Here is a 15,914-nt window from a genome sequence, read left to right as displayed (position 1 = left end):
AGTATTCTAGATGTGGTCTCACCAATGCCCTGTACAATTGTAGCAAAACATCTCTACTTTTATGTTCCATTCCCCTTGCAATAAATGACAACGTTCCATTTGCCTTCCTAATCGCTTGCTGTACCTGCATACTAACTTTTTGTGATTCATGTACGAGGACACACAGATCCCTCTGTACCTCAGAGTTCTGCAATCTCTTTCCATTTAAATAATATACTGTACTGTGCCTTAACCTGACCTGTAAATGTGGGAAAGGTTTTCTGAAGAGTTTCTGTGTTTCAGATCTATGAGCTTCGGGTCATGGAAACAAAACCAGACAAAGCTGTTTCCATCATCGAGTGTGATATGAATGTAAGTCTAATCCTTTGGCTCTGAGTTTAATGTTTCGTGCTCTGAATAATTGTAATATCTCGTTCCTAAAATTCTAACGTTGTGTGGTAAGGACATTGTGCCTGCCTTATCTGCCAGCATGTTGCCAACCCCTCTCCTCCCTCTTTCTCCCCCCCTCTCCCCCCCCCCCCCCCCCAAAAGTGGTCTGCAGAGTTATTCAAGGTGTCGGCCTTCAGCTGAGTCAGGAAGTAGTGGGTTCACACCCCACTCAAGCACTTGAGCACATAATCTCGACTGACACTTCAGTGCAGTGCTGAAGGAGTGCTGCACTGTTGGAGGTGCTGTCTTTCGGCTGAGATGTTAAACTGAGATTCTGTCTGCCCTCTCAGGTGGACATAAAAGTTCCCATGGCACTATTTGAAGGAGAGTAAGGGAGTTTTCCCAGTGTCCTGGCCAACATTTATCCTTCAACCAACACCACTAAAACAGTTTAATTGCTATTTGTGGGACCTTGCTGTGTGCAAATTGGCTGCCATTTTCCCTACATTACAAAAGTGACGACACTTCAAAATTAACTTCTTGGCTGTAAATCATTTTGGGACTTCCTGAGGTCATGAAAGGCACGATATAAATGCAAGTTTGTTCGTTCTTCCTCCTTTCTATGACTGCTCCTCCTATGTATTAGCACATTTCACTCTGTTTATTGGCTGATTTAAGAAATCAAAGCACTAAATGCCAGCATCTACCATACAGCAGCTCATCTTTAATTTGGAAACCAATTAAACCCTTCACCTGTTGTTACTGAGTCTTGGAGGAAAGGCCTTTGTAGTAGTTCCATATTTGGAGCTGTGACTGCCCGGGAATTAAAAGCCTCGAAGATTCAGTCTTATTCAACACCAATTTCCTCTGCTGCTTTCCTGAAGGCCTTGATTCCTTGCATGGTATTAGTTCTTCATCCAAGTGAACATTATTGATGTGTGAGACCTGATGGTAAGTATCAGCAGCATATTTGACCAAACATCACGACCAAGCCCAATCCTGCCCTCACTTGTGTTTCCACATGTAATTCTAGCAGAGTGTTGGAAAGCAATCAGGATTGGGAACCCTGGTCGACTTTTTCTTTTTTTTTACTCCGCTCCAAAATCCACTGGTGCGGAGGCTAATTGTAGTGCGTCCACTGCCAGCATATCCACAGCTGAGATCAGCAAACCCAGCACCAACTGCTAATCAAACCTGGGAAGCTCCTGGTTGAATAGCTCAGCTACCCAGTACATAAGTTTGGTGCACCATTGGGCTCGATATTCACATCTGCAGGCAGCCTCCTCCAGCATCTCACATGTCACAAGGATCATTATGCTACAAATCTTTTCACAACATTAAACTTCTTCTGCATATCTGTTGTTTCCTTCTGTCTAGTGTGTGGGAACTCCTCACCGTTCATATTTTCTTTGTTTACTGTGTAGGTAGATTTTGATGCTCCATTGGGGTACAAAGAGCCTGAGAGACATTTCCAGCCTGAAGACACTTCGGTATGAAACTACTGTAACAAAGTCTTTTTATAAATTCAATTTTAAATGATCATATGGAGGAGGGTTTCAGTCAGATATAGAATTAATTTGCAGTAACATTCACCCCAAGTGTATTTGTGCTAGTTCTCTTGATGTGGCTGTGCCTTAGTGTTCATTTGCTGCACAGTAGTTTGTATCTATTAGGCCTAGTGTGTGTCCATGCATTTTGATTAGTCACAATCCAGGTTAACAAACCATTTCAATTACAGAATATGGGTAAGGAGCTACTTAATCTGTTGCTTGAAGTGGACTGTAAACTTTGGCCACATTACTCCCTTGCTAATGCAGTTCTTCACAACGAGAAGAAAGGACCCATGATGTGTGTGTGTATTTCAATGATATCCACGTATGACATGGAGAGTTTATGATTGAACTCCTATGAAGAAACAGTGGCATTTATTTAATAGTCTGCCTGGTCTGAAACCATGTGTTACGTATACCTGCTCATGCTCACTGAATTGTTGTCCAGTGTGCGAAACAAGGTTTGTTGGAAGACATGTTGAAAGTTTCAAATAGAGGTGGAGAATCACTATTGTCCTGGCCGAAATTTATTATCTTCTTATAGCAGAGATAGTGACCCACCTGGTTAAAATAGAAAAAAAATTAATCACTCTCTTTGGCTCGCTGTAGTACAAGGGGAAACAATTTTTGGAATTGATGGAAACCATTATCATGGCATCGAGGGGACTGGTGGAATTGACCCCTCGATTGTGTTTCTTAGCCGTAGTTTTTTTTTGGTGTAATTTTGATCCTTCGGTGTAACTAAATGTTCGTTGATGCAATTAGCAACGTGTCTCTCCTGCCTTTATTTTACAACCCAGTTTTCATCTAATTAAGAATTCTTTTGACGTTTAAACTCAACAAGCTGAAATGCTTTTGAACAGTATGTAAAGGTTGATGACCACTGAACAACTGAGTGTTTCTTTAATATAATACAAAAGCAATTTACTTCTAGAATCACCTCCCATAAACCAGTCCTTTCAGCCGTAATGTAATCTGATTCAAAAGTCTATTTTAACTTTCATTTTTATGCTTACTCTGATATTTTATGTAGATTATCTTTGTTTTGTTTCTAGGATATTGAGGCTGACCACACTGCCTTTGTGCCAATTGATTTAGGGTTCAGGGTAAGTAGAAAACTAAGCACTATTTATGTCCTGTAATGGGATACCTGGGATTCAGTTTTAGTTATAGGGCAGTTTATAGACTGCCTCTCTGACCCACTTGCAAGACTGGCTGTCTTCCCCACTTGCAGTCTCTATGCAATCTGTCTCCTGAGCTAATGATACATTCTATTCTAACCTCCTTACCCTGGATTATTTTGGGTATTGTACATTAGATTGCTCTCATGGGCAAGTCCCAAACTTGCAAGAATGTCTATCCTTGCCTTTAGATCCAGGTAAGCATTTGGTAACCTACCCAGATAAGGAAATGGCAAACCCTTTTTGGTAAATGCTTTTGAGTACCAGACTGTCTTGTGCCCCCATCATGTTCCACATCCAGTTTTTGAAAGCGATAGAATGTCACATGAGATCTTGTTCAAAGCTTATAATATGAAACAATTTTTTGACAAATAATAAACAAGCAGTCTGTGATATAGTTGTGTATTGACAGTAGGATGTTTGTTTATCTGCCTCCTCAAGTAGATAAAATAATAAAACATCACAACTCTTAATAACTAACCTAATCTTTTAGAACAGACTTTTAAATACACATAGTATTTCTGTACCTGTCAGGAATAACAAGCTTGTTGTTTCTTTTGAAACTGTCCCCTGCCTACTTTTAAGATTTGCAAACTGTGCCTTATGAGAGTCTCCAACTGCCCAGATTCAACCAGAATTGCCTCCCATATATCCCATATCAGGACATCCTGGATTGTTAATACCTGACCTTTCAATTTAAAAGAAGAACTGTCCTATCCACAAAAAAACAGGATAAATCTAACCTGGCCACTTGCCGCCCCATCAACATCCTCCCAATCATCAGCAAAGTGATGGAAGGTGTTATCGGTCGTGCCATCAAGCGATCCCTACTCTGTGGTCCCAACCTCATTGCAGCCTTGATCCAGACATGAATGCAAGAGCTTAATACTTGGGGAGAGGTGAGAGTAGCTATCCTTGACCTCCAGTAACATACAACCAAGTATGGCACCATGGAGCCCTAGCAAAATTGGATGTCAATGGGGTTCAAAGAAAAAACCCGCAAATGGCTGAGTCATGCCTGATGGAAAGGAAAATGGTTGTAGTTGGCAGACGTCAGTCATCACAGCCCTAGGACGTCACTACAGGAGTATCTCAGAGAGGGTCCTCAGTCTAACCATCTTGAGCTGCTTCATCAATGACCTTCCCTCCGTTATAAGGTCAGGAGTGGGGCGTTTCATTGACAATTGCACAGTGTTCAGCAGCATGTATAACTCCTCTGACAATGAAGATGCCCATGCAAGCTTACAGCAGGACCAGGGTAACAACTAGACTTGGGCTGACAAGTGGCAGATAACATTCACACCACATAAGTGCCAGGTTCTGACAATCTCGATCAAGAGAAAGCCCACCATCATAGAGTCCCCCCATCAACATCCTGGGGGTTGCACTTGACCAGAAGCTGAACTGGGCTAGCTACATCAAAACCATGGCTACAAGAGCAGAGTAGAGGCTGGCTACTCTACAAAGCTCAAGTCAGGAGTGTGGTGGAATATTTGCCATTCACCTGGATCGATGTCTGCCGTTCCTTCACCGTTGCAGAGTCAATATCCTTGAATTCCCTACCTAACACCATTGTGGGAGTGTGGTTGAAGGAGCAGGCCCATCACCACATTCTCAGGGCACCTAGAGGATGGGCAAGAAATGCAGCCTTCCCCAGTGTCTCCCATATCGTGAGAACAAAATAGGAAAAATACAAACTAGTCACAAAGTCTATATACTTAGATTTACTCTCACACCTGTTAACAGGGAGATTAAAACAACAAATCTCAACATTGCATCAGTATGAACTTTACCTGGCTGGTAAACTCCCTTTGCAGAATAATTGCGTTTTTAAAGTGACAGCTGCCAAAACAGTAGACCAAAATACATAACGTTTGTCTCACCCGCATACAGACCAGTAAACTGCCCCTCACTTCTCTTAACCTAGCCTTATCTACTATCCTTTCTACCCCACTCCCACTCTGGACCAGCAGTCCAGAGATCAGATTCAATGCAGTATTCCCAGAGGATGATGCATACTATCATCCATGATTAAGATAGTGATGCAATCTTTGGTTTGTTGTGCTCTCAGGCATTTACTGGTGCCGGCAACCGGCTAGACGGGAAGAAGAAAGGAGTTGATCCCAGTCCAGCGCAAATCAACCCAGAAGATATTAAAAGGTTAGTGTCAGACTGTGTATCAGATGTACAAAAAAAAAGTACTGTCTGTGGTTATTAATGGTTTGCTTCAAATAACTAACTGATCCAAGTATTGGATTTCAGTGCCTTGGCAGTATTGGGTGTTCCTGATGAGTGTTCTGAGGTCTTCACGGTCTCCATCTTTGAGTCCTCATTGACTAGTGCCTTTAACTACCACTCTTGTGTGCTTTCTCTTTATCTATCTATGAACACACTCAGGGCTTTGAATTGAGACCAGAGATACAGATACTTGTTCAAGGGCTAGATAGGGGAGAGAACGTCTTACGAGAAAAGACAGCCATCATATCTGGAGACATTATAGAACCATAGAAATTTATGGCACAGAAGGAGGCCATTTGGCCCATCATGTCTGTCTGGCCGAAAAAGAGCTATCCAGCCTAATCCCGCTTTCCAGCTCTTGGTCCGTAGCCTTGTAGGTTACGGCACTTCAAATGCATATCCAAGTACTTTTTAAATGCAATGAGGGTTTCTGCCTTTACCACTTTTTCAGGCAGTGAGTTCCAGACCCCCACCACCTTCCGGGTGAAAAAATTTCTCCTCAGCTGCCCTCTAAGCCTTCATTCAAATACTTTAAATCTATGCCCCCTGTTTATTGACTGCACTGCTAAGGGAAATAGGTCCTTCCTATCTGCTCTATCTCGGCCCCTCATAATTTTATACACCTCAATTAAATCTCCCCTCGGCCTCCTCTGTTCCAAAGAAAACAACCCCAGCCTATCCAATCTTTTCTCATAGCTAAAATTCTCCAGTCCTGGCAACATCCTCGTAAATCTCCTCTGTACCCTCGCTAGTGCAATCACTTCTTTCCTATAATGTGATCAGAACTGTACACAGTACTCTAGCTGTGGCCTAGCTAGTGTGTTATACAGTTCTAGCATAACCTCCCTGCTCTTATATTCTGTGCCTTGGCTTTTTTTTTTATTCGTTCATGGGATGCGGGCGTCGCTGGCGAGGCCAGCATTTATTGCCCATCCCTAATTGCCCTCGAGAAGGTGGTGGTGAGCCGCCTTCTTGAACCGCTGCAGTCCGTGTGGTGACGGTTCTCCCACAGTGCTGTTAGGAAGGGAGTTCCAGGATTTTGACCCAGCGACAATGAAGGAACGGCGATATATTTCTGGCTAATAAAGGAAAGTATCCCGTAAGCCTTTTTAACCACCTTATCTACCTGTCCTGCTAGCTTCAGGGATCTGTGCACTCCAAGGTTCTTCTGTTCCTCTACACCTCTCAGTATCCTCCCATTTATTGTGTACTCCCTTGCCTAGCTTGCCCTCCCCAAATGCATTACCTCACACTTCTCCGGATTGAATTCCATTTGCCACTTTTCTGCCCACCTGACCAGTCCATTGATATCTTCCTGCAGTCTCCAGCTTTCCTCCTCACTATCAACCACACGGCCAATTTTTGTATCATCTGCAAACTTGTTAATCATGCCCCCTACATTTAAGTCTAAATCATTGATATATATCACAAAAAGCAAGGGACCTAGCACTGAGCCCTGCGGAACCCCACTGGAAACAGCCTTCCAGTCACAAAAACACCCATCGACCAAGACCCTTTGCTTCCGGCCACTAAGCCAATTTTGGATCCAACTTGCCACTTTCCCTTGGATCCCATGGGCTTTTACTTTCCTGACCAGTCTGCTATGTGGGACCTTGTCAAAAGCCTTGCTAAAATCCATATAGACTACATCAAACGTGCTATCCTCATCGTCCCTCCTCGTTACCTCCTCAAAGAATTCAATCAAGTTAGTCAGATGTTAGTACAACTTCTGTCACTCCCACTGGATTAAAAAGTGACCTATAACATGTCCAGTCCCACAAACAGACTTGACAGTTCTCAGCACGTGGACTTGGATAAAACTCTGAAAATGAGGCTAGAAATGGTTTGTCAGTTAACTTGAACATTATGGAGAAGCCTCACATTGACTTCAAGGAAGACGAGGTACTGGGATGTATATCTATGGCTTTGGTCACCTGTTAAAACAGATTTTAACCCAGCACAACTGGTTAATTCACATTTGGAATGATATGTGCAATTTTGGGCACCTACCTTCAAAAGAATATAAAAAAATTGGAAGGGTTCAGATGAAAGCTGTAAGGATTATTACAAGATTCAAAACATTGTTGGGGCAATTTGTAAAAGTTAGGCTCATTTCTTGTCAGAGAAATGAACCCTTCCTCACTACCTCTTGTGCCAGCTGTGGCTGAGATGTCAGGTGATCTATTCCCAAACCTTCTTCAATGCCACTCTTAGCCCTTGGAGCACTGCTAAGATTGGGAACTTGAGAGTAAAGGAATCTAACCTGCACACTTCCACATTTTTTGATGTGTTGCTGTTTCAACAGGAGTAATTTTAACCTCCAAGAACAGGTGGGTTGGGGGAGGGTGGGAGGTTAAAATAATAACTTTTTGGAGCGAGACCGGCTCCAACGTGCCCACTTCTGGATTTAACCCAGGCAAGTTTGTCTGCATGTGCAGAGCAGACACCAGGAAGTCCCGCCCCCACTTAAAGCTGATGGACCTATACTTAAAGGGGCAATGTACCTCATTGAAATACTGGAGGTACTTAATATTTTGTGCATTGGAAAACTTAAATGAATTTAACCTTACTTATGAATCGGAAGCCCGAATGTCAGGTGAAAGCAGGCGGAAAGGACCGGATCTATGAGGTCAGTGCCATTATTGCACTACTTGTGGGCCCAGAGGAGCAGGAGTGTTTCATCCAGGCCCAATAAGCTCACCTGGCCAATAGGACTCCCGCGATCGGCTGACATGATGCCCCGCCCCTCCCCCACTTCTGATGGTGGACACGCCCCCCCTATCTCCGATTCCGATGCTGGCTGACCGCTCCCCCCTCCGATTTTTTGCAGTGCTGATGATCGATCTCTCCCTCCCGCCCCTCTCTCTGATTTGCAACTCCTTTTACTGCCGACAGGCAGCCAGCCTATCAATCTGGCTGTCTTGTTGCGTGGGAAACCCGGAAGCACAAATATTCACCTTCAATTGAGTTGTGATAGCAGATTGCGATGCACTCAATTTGCTTCCGGATTCCCCATGCAAATATCTGCAGACGCGCTGGGTTCCCGGTTCCGAGTGAAAATCGTGCCCAACGGACCTGCATTATGATCTGAATTTGAAATGCCGAAAGTCGTGGATAATGGAGATGTACACAGAAAAAAGGAACTTGCATTTATATAGTACTTTTCATGACCTCAGGATGTCCCAAAGCACTTCACAGCCATTGAGTTACTTTTGAAGTGTAATCACTGTTGTAATGTAAGGAACGGCAGCTGCCAGTTTGCAAGGTCCCACAAACAGCAATGAGATAAATTGCCAATTAAACTGTTTGTGATGTTGCTAGTGGGATAAATGGCCAGGACACCAGGAGAATTCCTCTGATCTTCAATTAGTGTCTTGGAACCTTTTACGTTAAACTGAGGTCCTGTCTGCCCTCTCAGGTGAACATCTCATCCAAGAAAGAAGCAACTCCAACTGTGCAGCACTCCCTTAGTAATGCACCGAAGTGTCAGTCGAGAATATGAGCTCAAAGCTCTGGAGTGGGCTTGAACTCATGACTTTCTGACCGAGGTGAGAGTGTTAGCATGGAGCGAAGGCTGATACCTATATTTAGGAGACTTAAGTTTAAACAGTGATCAAATGAGTAGAGGACAATACAAATGATCAAGAATCTGCAAAATGCTCAAGATCAACATGTGTTCAGAATTCCAGGATAGTTTCAGTAACGGTAACTGCAAACTAACGTTCTTTTTTCCCCAATCACCACACAGAGGAATCCCAAACTATGAATTCAAAATAGGAAAAATTACCTTCATCAGGAATTCGCGACCACAGCCCAAACGAATAGAGGAGGTGAGTGAGTGATGGGGGGTAGTAAATGTATTTAAAATGTTAACCTGAAACAGGCAGAACACATTCATGTGCAATAATAACATAATTACACAATGAAGTAACATAGAAAATAGAAGCAAGAGTAGGCCATTCGGCCCTTCGGGCCTGCTCCGCCATTCAAAATGATCATGGCTCATTGTCTAACTCAGTACCCTGTTCCTGCTTTTTCCCCATATCCCTTGATCCCTTTAGCATTAAGAAAGATATCTATCCCCTTCTTGAATACATCTAATGACTTGGCCTCCACTGTCTTCTGTGGTAGAGAATTCCACAGGTTTATCCCCCTCTGAGTAAAGAAATTTCTCCTCATCTCGGCTCTAAATGGCATACCCCGTATACTGAGACTGTGACCCCGGTTCTGGACTCCCCAGCTATCGGAAACATCCTCCCTGCATCGACTCTGTCTAGTCCTGTTCGAATTTTATATGTTTCGATGAGATCACTTCTCATTCTTCTAAACTCCAGTGAATATAGGCCTAGTCGACCCAATCTCTCCTCATACGTCAGTCCTACCATCCCAGGAATCAGTCTGGTAAACCTTCATTGCACTCCCTCCATGGCAAGGATATCCTTCCTCAGATAAGGAGACCAAAACTGCACACAATACTCCAGATGTGGTCTCACCAAAGCCCCGTACAACTGCAGTAAGACATCCCTGCTCCTGTACTCAAATCCTCTTGCAATGAAGACCAACATACCATTCGCCTTCCTAACTGTTTGCTGCACCTGAATGCTCGCTTTCAGCGACTGGTGCACAAGCACACCCAGGTCTCGTTGCACCTCCCCTTTTCCCAATCTATCACCATTCAGATAACCTGCCTTTCTGTTTTTACAACCAAAGTGGATAACCTCACATTTATCCACATTATACTGCATCTGCCATGTTCTTGCCCACTCACCCAACTTGTCTAAATCACATTGGAGCCTCTTTGCATCCTCCTCACAGCTCACATTCCACCCCAGATTTGTGTCGTCTGCAAACTTGGAAATGTTACATTTAGTTCCCTCATCCAAATCATTGATATATATTGTGAATAGCTGGGGCCCAAGCACTGATCCCTGCGGTACCCCACTAGTCACTGCCTGCCACCCGGAAAAAGACCCGTTTATTCCTACTCTCTGTTTCCTGTCTGTCAACCAATTCTCAATTCATGCCAGTATATTCCCCCCAATCCCATGTGCTTTAATTTTGCACACTAACCTCTTGTGTGGGACCTTATCAAAAGCCTTCTGAAAATCCAAGTACACCATATCCACTGGTTCTCCCCTATCTATTCCATTAGTTACATCCTCAAAAAAACCCCAGTAGATTTGTTAAGCATGATTTCCCTTTCATAAACCCTTGCTGACTTTGTCTAATCCTGTTAATGCCCTCCAAGTGTTCTGTTATCACATCTTTTATAATGGACTCTAGCATTTTCCCCACTACTGATGTTAGGCTAACTGGTCTGTAAATCCCTGTTTTTTTCTCTCCCTCCTTTCTTAAATAGTGGGGTTACATTTTCCACCCTCCAATCTGTAGGAACTGTTCCAGAATTGATGGAATTTTGGAAGATGATCACCAATGCATCCACTATTTCCAGGGCCACTTCGTTTAGTACTCTGGGATGTAGATTATCAGGCCCTGGGGATTTGTCAGCCTTTAGCCCCATTAATTTCCCTAGCACTATTTTTTTACTAATACTGGTTTCTTTCAGTTCCTCCCTCTCACTAAACCCTTGGTTCCCTAACATTTCTGAGAGGTTATTTGTGTCCTCTGTGAAGACAGATCCAAAGTATGTGTTTAATTGTTCTGCCATTTCTTTGTTCCCCATTATAATTTCCCCCATTTCTGACTGTAAGGGACCTACATTTGTCTTCATTAATCTTTTTCTCTTGACATATTTATAGAAGCTTTTACAGTCAGTTTTTATGTTCCTTGCTAGTTTACTCTCATACTCTTTTTCTCCTCTTAATCAATCTCATTGTCCTCCTTTGCTGAATTCTGAACTGCTCTCAATCCTCAGGCTTGCTGCTTTTTCAGGCAATTTTATATGTCTCCTCTTTGGATCTAATACTATCCCTAATTTCTTTTGTAAGCCACGGTTGAGCCAGCTTTCTTGTTTTATTTTTGCGCCAGACAGGAATGAATAATTGTTGTAATTCCTGCACACGTTCTTTAAATATTAGCCATTGCCTATCCACCGTCATCCCTTTTAGTAAAGTTCCCCAATCTATCATAGCCAACTCGCACCTCATACTTTCGTAATTTCCTTTATTTAGATTCAGGACCCTAGTTTTGGAATCAATTACTTCACTCTCGGTCTTAATGAGGAGTTCTATCATGTTATGGTCGCTCTTCCCTAAGGGACCCCGCACAACAAGATTGTTAATTAATCCTTTCTCATTGCACAATACCCAGTCTAGGATCGCCTGTTCTCTTGTTGGTTCCTCAACGTATTGGTCTCGAAAACCATCACGTACACACTCCAGGAATTCCTCCCCCACAGTATTATTGCTAATTTAGTTTGACCAATCTATACGTAGATTAAAGTCACCCATGATTATAGTTGTACCCTTCTTGCATGCGTCTCTAACTTCCTGTTTAATGTCCTCCCCTACATCTCCACTACTGTTTGGGGGCCTATAGACAACCCCCACCAATGTTTTCTGCCCCTTGGTATTTCTTAGCTCCACCCATACAGATTCCACATCGTGATTTTCCGAGCCAATATCCTTCTTCACTATTGCATTAATTTCCTCCTTTACTAACAACGCTACCCCACCTCCTTTCCCTTTTTTGCCTGTCCTTCCTAAATATTGAATACCCCTGGATGTTCAGTTCCCATCCTTGGTCACCCTGCAGCCATGTCTCTGTAATTGAAACTATATCATAACCATTAATATCTATCTGCGCTGTTAATTCATCTAGCTTATGGCGAATGCTCCGCGCATTAAGACACAATGCCTTTAGACTTGTCTTTTTAAGATTGCTAGTCATCTTAGTTTTATTTTGCACTATGGTCCTGTTTGTTTTTCGCCCTTGTTTTCTCTGCCTTCCACTATTGCTTATTCCCTTTCTGTCTTTTTGTTTCTATCTTTTTTCTATCTCCCTGCTCAGGTTCCCATCCCCCTGCCGTTATAGTTTAAACCTTCCCCACAGCACTAGCAAATACCCTTGCGAGGACATCAATCCCGGTCCTGCTCGGGTGTAACCCGTCCCACTTGTACAGGTCCCACCTTCCCCAGAACCAGTCCCAATGTCCCAGGAATCTAAATCCCTCCCTCCTACACCATCCCTGCAGCCACGCATTCATCTGGTCTATTCTCCTGTTCCTATACTCACTAGCACGTGGCACTGGTAGTAATCCTGAGATCACTACCTTTTCAGATCCTACTTTTTAATTTATCTCCTAACTCCTTAAATTCACCTTGCAGAACCTCATCCCTTTTTTTAAACCTATATCGTTGGTACCGATACGGACCACGACTACTGGCTGTTCACCCTTCCCCTCCAGAATGCCCTGCAGCCGCTCCGTGACATCCTTGACCCTAGCACCAGGGAGGCAACATACCATCCTGGAGTCACGTTTGCGGCTGCAGAAACGCCTATCTGTTCCCCTCACAATTGAATCCCCTATCAATATAGCCCTGTCACTCTTATTCCTCCCCTCCTGTGCAGCAGAGGCACCCGTGGTGCCACGACCTTGGCTCTTGCTGCTTTCCCCTGATAAGCCGTCTGCTCCAACAGTATCCAAAGCGGAATATCTGTTTGAGAGGGAGATGGCCCTAGGGTAGTCCTGCTCTATCTGCCTAGTCCTTTTACTCTGCCTGGCGGTCACCCATTTCCTTTCTGATAGATTCTACTATGTAACGTACCTGGTGCCAACCTTCATGCTCACTCTGCTAATCTGACATGTGTAATAAATGCAGGTTAGTCAAATAGCAAAATAGAATTTCACCCACCAAACACAGGCTGCAAGCTGGCAATGTGGCTCAGCATTGCTGGATTTGAATTGGATGTATTCGATTTTAAGCTGTGCTTGTAGAAACAGGTTTCACCTTGGCCAAACACCATCATTTATTTGTCCTGTGAATTTTGTGCTCAAGATGAAGAATGATTTTGCTGAGAAATTGCAAGCATCTCGTGTCAACATCAAGTACTCCTGGGTCAGGTGTAGCATGGAAAGATGTGAGTGAAGTTCCCTTTCCTTTATGGCTTGCCTGATCTTTCCACCCATTCATTTCACCAGGCAGAGAATTGAACAGGCGACAAAACCAGTGTACTGACCGTGCGATATTCCGATTAGTGCTCCTGGTGGGCAAAGTTCAGAGTGGGCTGTGCTATGTTGTTAGTCCCACATTAACTGGATGGCTGGTGAATGAAGTGGGGGAAATAGGTCTCAGTGAAAATTGGGGGATTCTCTTTTGAGGTTGGAGCTGAGCCACAGTCTTGAGGCAGAGTAAAGGGGACTCTACTCTGGGTCCTGCCATGTGGTACCTGACCTGACAGTACTTGATGTTTACACTGGGTGCCTGAAACCCAGCGCTGACATTCCTCACCTTGAGCACAATATCTACAAAAAGAAAAGTAAGTGACGGTGCTTGAAACATTTCCTTTATAATGGACAGCTTAAAATCCAACAAGGTGGTTAAGAAAGCATATCGGATACTTGGCTTTGTAAATAGGGGCATTGAATACAAAAAGAAGGTAGTCATGCTAAAACTTTACAAATCACTGGTTAGGCCTCAGCTGGAGTATTTTGAACAATTCTGGGCACCACACTTTAGGAAGGATGTCAAGGCTTTGGAGAGGGTTGTGAGGAGGTTTATCGGGATGATACCAGGGATGAGGGACCTCAGTCATGTGGAGAGATTGGAGAAGCTGGGATTGTTCTCCTTGGAGCAGAGAAGGTTGAGGGGAGACCTAATAAAGGTATTCAAAATTATATGGGGTTTTGATAGAGCAAGTAGGGAAAAACTGTTTCCTCTGGCAAGTGAGTCAGTAACCAGAGGTCACAGATTTAAAATAATTGGCAAATGAACTAGAGAAGACATTTTTTTCACACAGAGGGTTAAGATCTGGAATGCACTACCTGAAAGGGTGGTGGAATCAGATTCCATAGGAACTTTCAAAAGGCAATTGGACATGCACTTGAAGAGGATTAATTTGCTGGGTTATGGGGGGAAAAGCTATGGGACTAAATTGGACAGCTCTTTCAAAGAGCCGGCATAGGGACGATTCCCGAATGGCCTCCTTCTGTGCTGTAAGATTCTATGATTCTATGATCCGGTTCAAATCTAATGATACCAAACAACATACGAACATGATGGGCAGGAAAAGACCAGTTGGTCCATCAAGCCTGCCCCAACATTAACTGCTTGTAGCCTGTGTTTGTCAAAGGAAAGTCTGTTTTGTTATTTGATTGATCTGCTTTTGAAAACCATATCAGATTAGCACAGTGAACATCAAATCTAGTAAAGATTTGAGTTGTTCAGAAAGTGACACTGTTTCTGCAGATAGTGACCGGTTTCCCTGCACTTGAGTTATTTCACAGGCAGAGGAAAAAGCAACACTTCTCTGCGTTCAGTACTCGTATTGTCTTAAACTTAAAAGTTTTTATTTTTGTATTATTAAACCAGATGGATCGCTCCGTACCCTCTCTGCTTTATCAAGCAGTTGACCTGACACTTGTCCATTCTGCCTGTTATTAAATAGCTATTTGGTTCGTGTTGGAATATTCAGAGTTCACATTCCCAACACAGCCATCTTTCCTGTGTAACGTGTGTTTTATTAGATTTAGAAAGTCCTTAGCTCTGACCCTGTGAGGCAGGATCAAGTTTTATCCTCATGGTCTTTTCTGTTGGTACAGGACACTGGGGCCAGCAGGTTTATTGCTTTCTCCGGAGAAGGACAGTCTTTACGCAAGAAAGGAAGAAAGCCTTAGAACACCAAGCACTTTGGTGGGAGGAGAATAGCCTTATCCATTTGGGGGGAAAAAAACACATGAGCTGGAAAGGACTGGCTCACCTCGTCTCTTTAACGAAACCTTTGCGGCTCCCGAATGGATTTCTTTGCACTATCCCTCCCACAGACTGGATTTCTCTTTAGTGTGTCTGGTGGTTTTACATGGACAAGCGATTTCAACTGAAGTGACTGGTTTAAGAGTGAAATTCTACACTGCAGGCCAAATGAAAAGCATTGCTGAATACTATTAGGTGTGTTTATAAATGTAACTTTTGCTCTGTATATATCTTCCTTTAGTAAACCAGTTTTCTGACATTTTGGGCTTGCAATTTTCTTTTTCTTGTAAGATTATGATACCCAATTGTAACACAAATAAGCACAAGATCATAGAGAGAAGTCAGTAAAACTCTGGATTTAAATTTTAATTTAAAGTCTCGGGCGGAAACCCTGAAGAAGAATGGGTAGTAAAACTCTTCAAACATCGCTTTCAAAATGGTGGCTTAAGGGATGGCATAGTGCAGTGGGGCTCCAACACTACACTGTGGAGTGGTGGTATTTGTGTATTCATCATTTCATTTCTTCCATTGGCCATGATATTATGAGCGAGTGTCCAGAGGAGGTCACGAGCCTCTCAAAAGGAATGAGATACCTGGCTGGCTGATGAGGCTAAATGTTCCAATTATTGTCTCATGCGATTGAAATTTCTTCTTGAGATTTTTTGAGTCTTGACCCAACATGCACTTGGCTATAAGAATATTGA

General features: G+C 43.2%; 1 protein-coding gene across 1 annotated transcript in view; it reads left to right on the top strand.

The window, feature by feature from the left end:
* ufd1l (ubiquitin recognition factor in ER associated degradation 1) overlaps positions 1 to 15,469 on the top strand; it is a 29,224-nt gene extending 13,755 nt beyond the window's left edge. Inside the window, exons 7-12 of the mRNA XM_068005542.1 lie at positions 283 to 351; positions 1,794 to 1,859; positions 2,975 to 3,025; positions 5,172 to 5,260; positions 9,087 to 9,168; positions 15,060 to 15,469. Of these exons, the coding sequence (XP_067861643.1) occupies positions 283 to 351; positions 1,794 to 1,859; positions 2,975 to 3,025; positions 5,172 to 5,260; positions 9,087 to 9,168; positions 15,060 to 15,134 (432 nt within the window). The 3' untranslated portion in view covers positions 15,135 to 15,469. The remainder of the gene's footprint in view (positions 1 to 282; positions 352 to 1,793; positions 1,860 to 2,974; positions 3,026 to 5,171; positions 5,261 to 9,086; positions 9,169 to 15,059) is intronic.
* The last annotated feature ends 445 nt before the right edge of the window (positions 15,470 to 15,914 follow it).

This window comes from Heptranchias perlo, chromosome 25 (assembly GCF_035084215.1).
Source record: "Heptranchias perlo isolate sHepPer1 chromosome 25, sHepPer1.hap1, whole genome shotgun sequence".
Classification (NCBI taxonomy): domain Eukaryota; kingdom Metazoa; phylum Chordata; class Chondrichthyes; order Hexanchiformes; family Hexanchidae; genus Heptranchias; species Heptranchias perlo.
Note: the sequence above shows the minus strand (reverse complement) of the source record. Positions and strands in the feature narration are given on the sequence as shown.